The sequence below is a fragment of the Pelecanus crispus genome, chromosome 18 (assembly GCF_030463565.1).
Source record: "Pelecanus crispus isolate bPelCri1 chromosome 18, bPelCri1.pri, whole genome shotgun sequence".
Taxonomy (NCBI): Eukaryota; Metazoa; Chordata; class Aves; order Pelecaniformes; family Pelecanidae; genus Pelecanus; species Pelecanus crispus.
In genome coordinates, this window is record NC_134660.1 from 6921196 (window position 1) to 6927976 (window position 6781).

Below are 6781 nucleotides of genomic sequence, written 5' to 3' on the forward strand. Positions count from 1 at the left end.
AAGAGGTTGGGATGAGGACATAGCCAGGACAGCTCACCCGAACTGACCAAAATTATAATCCATACCATATGACATCATGGTCAGCAATAGATGCTAAGAGAATGGAGCCTAACCCTAACCCTAACCCAGCCTGGTTTTGGCTGGGATAGAGTTAATTTTCTTCCTAGTAGCTGGTAGGGTTGTTGGGTTTTGGATTTAGTATGAGAAAATGTTGATAGCACACTGATGTTTTTAGTCATTGCTAAGTACTGCTTACACTAGTCAAGGACTTTTTTTCAGCTTCCCATGCTCTGCCCGCTGCACAAGAAGCTGAGAGGGGACACAGCCAAGACAGCTGACCCAAAGTGGCCAAGGGATAATCCATACCATACGACATCATGCTCAGTCTATAAACTGGGGGGTGGGGGTGGGGGGGTGGGGGGTGGCTGGGGGGCAGTAGTCGCTGCTCGGGAACTGTCTGGGCAATCGGTTGGCAGGTGGAGAGCAATTGCATTGTGCATCACTTCTAGCTTATTCAATTTACACTTATTATTACTGTTTACTATTATTATTATGACTTTCCCTCCCTTTTCTGTCCTATTAAACTGTCTTTGTCTCAAGCCATGAATTTTACCTTTTTTTCTGAGTCTCTCCCCCATCCCACTGGGGAGCCAGGGAGTGAGCAAAACACCTGTGTGGTGTTTAGCTGCCTGCCAGGTTAAACCACACCAGGAGGAAACCACACCAGGAGGCAACGGGGGGAAGCGGGGGGGGGGGGGGGGGGGGGGGGGGGGGCATTCATAGTTAAGGCATTTCTCTTCCAAAGCAACCGCTAAGCATACTGTGGCCCTGTTTTCCCAGGAGTGGCTGGACATGGCTTGTTGATGGGAAGTAGAGAATAAATCTTTCTACTTTGCTTTGCTTCCTCACATTTTCCTTGCTTTTCTTCATTAACTGCCTTTATCTCAACCCACGAGTTTTTCACCTTATTTTGTCCGCCCTTTCTCCCTGAGGAGGGGGCGTGATAGAGTGTCTTGGTGGGCTCCTGGCACCCAATCAAGGTCAACTCACCCCAGTCATTTTGGCGTTCAACGTGGGGTCTCGAGACAATGGCAGTTTTGCATTGAGCATGCTGTAGTTGCAGCTGTTGCTAGTTGGCAGGCCGGGGAGTGCAGGTCGGGGAGTTTGCTTGCTGCACTGCTTGTGTCTTTATTTGGCTGAGCTTGGGTATATGTTCATAGAACTAAGGCTATGCGCTTTGCCCTGGGCACTGAGGCTGTTACTGTGCTGGGGGGAGCTATCTAGTTGGCTTAATGTGGGGTTTGTGGAATCTGGTGTCATGCTGGCATAAGAGGAGACAACTTTTGGGTGCGGCGACAGTGAAACATGCCCTGAGGTGGCCGGTCCCTGGGTGACAGCTGCTTGAAAACCAGCTGTTTTTAGCACGGTATGGGAGCTTGAGCTGTGCCTATTGAGCCATGATTCAGTACTATCAGAGGACTGTGGTTAAGACAGAGACCTAAAGCACCTCTGAGAATGCCGTGATTGAGCCAGGCATCCAAAGTGCATCTAAGAACATGGTAGCTGAGGCAGAGACCCAAACCACACGTGAGGACACCATTGCTGAGAGAGGGACCCAAACACCGCCTACAGTAATCGCCCCAGTAGTGAAACAGAAATAGCGGACAAGGAGGTGAACGGGTCCATCTCATCGATTAGTAAGGGAGTAAGGAGTAGGAAGAGTCTGATCCGGTAAGCTGGTCCTTCAGCAAAGAAACGGGAGGAAGAGGTGAGAGAAATCACTCGAGAGACAGAAAGTACCCAGTCCCTGACCTTGAGAGATCTTTGAGACAGGTGTAAAGATCACAGGCACCAGCCAGGTGAGCATATTACTGCCTGGCAACTCTGATGCTAGGAGAGTGGTGCCAGCAGTCAGGAACTGGAAGGTAAGGAAGCCCAACAGCTGGGATCCCTCACTAGGGAGTGGGGGAGTTGACAGCAGAATTGGAAAAGAGGCAATGCATTGCAGTCTCTGGAGGCGTCTCCTGTCGAGCGTGAGGGCAAGATAGCTATTCAAGGAAGATCTTGTGATTTGGCAAAGAAGTGGACTACTGCTTAGGAAGGCATCCAGCACCTGAGAGAACGAGCAGTGCTGGAAGTCGTTCTACGGTGGTCTTGATGACAAAAAGGTCTCCAAAGGCCTGGAGAATGCCCTGAGTACAGGGGGCCGTGTGAAAAAGCTAGTCCAAAATGCAGCAGTGTCATATACTAACAGCTTGGCACCAACGTATTGCCCAGATTTGGATACACCAACTGTGGAGAGAGCATCTTCCTGTCTCTGAAATTTTGAAGAACATCTGCCTCCCTCCTTGTCACCACAGGCCAGTACCTCAGCTGTGCAGGGTGTCCCATGGAGCCAGTCCCCTCCTGCTGTGGTCAGTGGGAAAGGGAACCCCAAGACCATGCTGTGTGGCCCTCTCTGGTTCTTCCTGCATGGACCGGGGGAGGACTGAGGACATGCGATAGTGAGCCCACCTTTAAGCCGGAAGCCTGTGCACACGAACTGAGGAGGAAGACAGCTGGTAAGAAGGGGCCACGCAAGAAGGCTGTCAGTTTAGTTGCAGCTCAGTTGCCCCATCATGTGGGGCAAGAAAAGGAGAAGAAGGGTTAGAGATGGGCAAAAGAACAATTCTGAGTCCTCTGGAAGGTGGATTGGCCATGAAATGAAAGCAAGGTCAACGGACCTGCACAGGAGATACATTTCATGGGAGTAAAATGGCCAGGGGTGGATGTCGTCACATCCCTATGGATGTAATCAAGAAGATAACAACTATGTCCCCACCACCTGGCAGTCAGACATAAGAATGATTGTTGTCTGCCTCTTCTGTGGACACTGTAGCACCAAGGGTGAGGAGAATGTGTGCCCTGGGAAGTTAGGGGTGAGTGGGTACATGGGGAGCCTTCAGCATTCACAAAAAGGAGGGTAGGGTGGGACACAGTGCAGTGGGTCCCCTTCGGGAACTACCACTTGGGGGTTTGGAGGGCATCCACGACTCCACCAGAGCCCCTGGCCATCAGGCCCGGCTTTGCTGAGCCTCTGCCTAAACGTTCTGTCTTGGCCTCGGTGCACATGCTATGGAAGGGGCATGTGGCCACTGCAGATGGTGGTTGAGGAGCCTGGGCTGTGGAAGGCCCTGAGAGGGCAGCAGCCCTACAGGTTCCTGGCCAGGAGTGGAGAGGAAGAGAGGGGAGAGGAGGGGCAGCAATTCCTCTTGCCCTGGCTGCCACTGTGCTGGGAAGGAGGATCAAGCAGGAAATGACCTCTGAATGGTTCACCCGCATTGACAGAAGAGCTATTCCGTCCCACATAACAACATGCTCAGCAGTAAAACTGTGGGCAGTCTTTCCAAAGCAGCCATTCTTCAGAAACTGGCTGGGCATCAGTCTGCTGGTGCTAGGTGGTGGGTGATTGCCTTTGCACCACTTGTGTTTTTCTCTTTTGTCCCTTCCCCTCTTAGACTGTCTCGATCTTGACCCAAGGGTATTTCGTTCTCTTGCTCTTCCAATTCTGCCCCCATCCCGCTGGGACAGCAGACCCAGCGAGAAGGGCCAGTGGGTGCTTTAGTACCGGCTGGGGTCAACACACCACACAGATCCACAGGCAGCGCATGTCCTTCTCACCTTGTTCCTTCCCTGTCTGTGCCAGGGTTTCCTGGGGAGATGGAGGCAGGGAGAGACTTGGGGCAGGAGGAAAGCCAGTGGGTGTGGGACTCTCCGGGTTCTCTCCAAAGCAGTGTGGCAACCAGCAGCAAAGGCTGCAGAGAAGCTTGCAGCCAAGGAAGGGGAGCTGCTGAACTGCTGCAGGACACAGCTGGGCACGATGACACGTCTGCCCAAAGGCCCGATTGGCTGCTGGCTTGGGCAGCAGCCAGCCATCCCTCAGCCCCTGACAAGCAGCAGCCCAAAAGCAGGGCCAAGACAGTTTGCTTCCGCAGTAACCCCTGCAAAAGAAGTGGGACTCCCAGCACTGTTCCTGGACACCAAGGTCTGTGCTACGCTGCAGGAGCGTAGACAGGAGACTGATGGGAACAACAATCCCACTCTCGACTAACCTGATCTCCTTCTATGATGAGATGACCCGCTTAGAGGATGAGGGAAAGGCTGTGGATGTTGTTTACCTAGACTTCAATAAAGCCTTTGACACCTTTTCCCACAGCATTCTCCTGGAGAAACTGGCTGTTCATGGCTAGCATGGGTGTACCTTTTGCTGGGTAAAAAATTGGCTGGATGGCTGGGCGCAAAGAGTTGTGGTGAATGGAATTAAATCCAGTTGGTGGCTGGTCACAAGTGGTGTTCGCCAGGGCTCAGTAGTGGGGCCAGTTCTGTTTAATATCTTTATCAATGATCTGGAGGAGGGGATCGAGCGCACCCTCAGTAAGTTTGCAGATGACACCAAGTTGGGTGGGAGTGTCGATCTGCTGGAGGGTAGGGTGGCCCTGCAGAGGGACCTGGACAGGCTGGACCGATGGGCCGAGGCCACTTGTATGAGGTTCAACAAGGCCAAGTGCCGCGTCCTGCACTTGGGTCACAATAACCCCATGCAACGCTACAGGCTTGGGGAAGAGTGGCTGGAAAGCTGCCCGGCAGAAAAGGACCTGGGCGAGTTGGTCAATAGCCAGCTGAATATGAGCCAGCAGCGTGCCCAAAGAGGCCAAGAAGGCCAACAGCATCCTGGCTTGTATGAGGAATAGCATGGCCAGCAGAACTAGGGAAGGGATCGTCCTCCTGTACTCAGCACTGGTGAGGCCGCACCTTGCATACTGTGTCCAGTTTTGGGCCCCTCACTCCAACAAAGACATTGAGGTGCTGGAGCGTGTCCAGAGAAGGGCAAGGAAGCTGGTAAAAGGTCTGGAGCACAGGTCTTATGAGGAGCAGCTGAGGGAACTGGGGTTGTTTAGTCTGGAGAAAAGGAGGCTGAGGGGAGAACTTATCGCTTCCTACAACAACCTGAAAGGAGGTTGTAGCAAAGCGCATGCCCATCATTTTTCCCAAGCAGCAGGTGATGAGACGAGAGGAAACGGCCTTAAATTGCACCAGGGGAGGTTTAGATTGGATATTAGGGAAAATTTCTTCAGTGAAAAGGTAGTCAAGCATTGGAACAGGCTGCCCAGGGAAGTGGCTGACTCACCAGCCCTAGAGGTATTTAAGAAACGTGTAGATGTGGTGCTTAGGGATATGGTTTAGTGGGACTTGGCAGTGTTGGGTTTACAGTTGGACTCGATCTTAAAGGTCTTTTCCCACCTAAATGATTCTATGATTCTATGAGAGACCTTGACCAAGTGGAGCAAGCTCAGCAGAGGGGGGCCAGAATGGTGCGGGGGCTTGAGCACTTGGTTGGGGAGGAGAGGCTGAGGGCATGGTGCTTGCTGAGTGTGGAGTAGAGAAGGCTTTGGTGGAGACCTCAAAGCATCTCTCAAGTAGCTATGGTCTTTGAACTACGTTGGAAAATTCTATGCAGCCACAGATAGGCAACAACATTGATAAAGCAGAGGGCTGCCCTGTGCACGACTAAGGACACTCACGCATGTCTGTGTTAACACTTACTGCAAAACAATCCCCACATCTGTGCCCCTGAGCCTCCTGGGAGAGCGTCTGCAGGGGAAAGGATGACACAAAGGCACAGGCTGGGATGCAGCAGAACTTTAATGAGTCAAAGGAGGGAAATGAGGTCACTATGAGTGGAAGGAGCAGCAGGGACAGATAAAAGCCTGCGCCCCGTGGCTGTGGCAGAGATCACGCCTGGTGTCCATCTGCCTGCCGCAGAGAGGGAGCAGGGCCGGCAGGTCCTCCCTACGCCGGCTTTGTGGGGCTCGCAGCCCGGGGCAGCACAAGAGAACAAGGAAAAATGGAGGGAAAGGAGAGGGAGGAAGAGGGGAAAGGCAGGCATGGGCCGTGCTTTCCTAGGGCGCAGGCTGGCCCCACCCTATTGCAAGGGGTGCTGGGCATGCTGAGCCCCTCGGAAAAGCAGCAAGCTGATGCTCCATCCCTGGTCCGGCACCATCTTGTGGGTCCCTGGGGGCCTTCCCCAGGGCCATCGCCAGCAGCTTTAGCAGGGGAGGCATGGTCTGCCGCGGTAGCAGCTGCCAATGCCGGAGAGGCCAAAGCCGGAGAGGCCGGAGCCCCCGGAGTTGATGGGCACTCCCGCAGAGCTGAGGATGCTGCCAACGGCAGCGGAGGTGGAGGATCCGACGGCGGTGCTCTGCGGGAAGGAGCTGAGGATGGGGCCGGGCAGGGTCACCACCACGGGGGAGGGCTGGATGACGACGGTGGAGTCCTGGCACTGCCGGACACAGGGCTCATTGCAGCTGTTGGCCAGCGGGGTCGGGCCGCAGGGCCGGCAGGGCAGGCACGGGTTGTAGCAGGACATGTCTTGTGGCTGGAGGTGCGCCTGGGGGAGAGGGCAGGAGAAGCAAAGCATGAGCGGTGCGTGAGGAGCAGCCTGTCACTCCAACACGAGGGAGAAAAAGCATGAGCTGGAGCTGAGAGCTGGAGGTGTTGTCGGGAGGCCCAGGGCTTGTCCTTTCCTTCAGCCCAAGAGAGCCCTGCCAATAGCAACCGAGCCCAGGAAGATCCCTTCCTAGCCCATAGCTCAGGACACACCTCAGCCAAGCCCCAGCTTCTCTCCATGCCACACCTTCCACCCCTTTCCTTCTCCCATGACAAGCAGCACCATGACCCAGCCTCAGACAAAACGACAGTTTTGTGTTGAGAAATCCTAGAGGAGGATGAGGAGAAGGAGGAC

The 6781-nt window shown here is 54.0% G+C and overlaps 1 protein-coding gene across 1 annotated transcript; it reads right to left on the minus strand.

Moving 5' to 3' along the window:
• Positions 1–6085: 6085 nt before the first annotated feature.
• LOC142595132 (feather keratin 1-like) lies at positions 6086–6406 on the minus strand. The gene has a single exon (XM_075722599.1). It carries the CDS (start codon positions 6404–6406, stop codon positions 6086–6088), a length of 321 nt encoding a protein of 106 aa, XP_075578714.1.
• Positions 6407–6781: the final 375 nt, after the last annotated feature.

What these genes read in the sequence shown, in the direction of transcription:
- LOC142595132 (XM_075722599.1), bottom strand. Translation starts at nt 6,406, where the DNA reads ATGTCCTGCTACAACCCGTGCCTGCCCTGCCGGCCCTGCGGCCCGACC.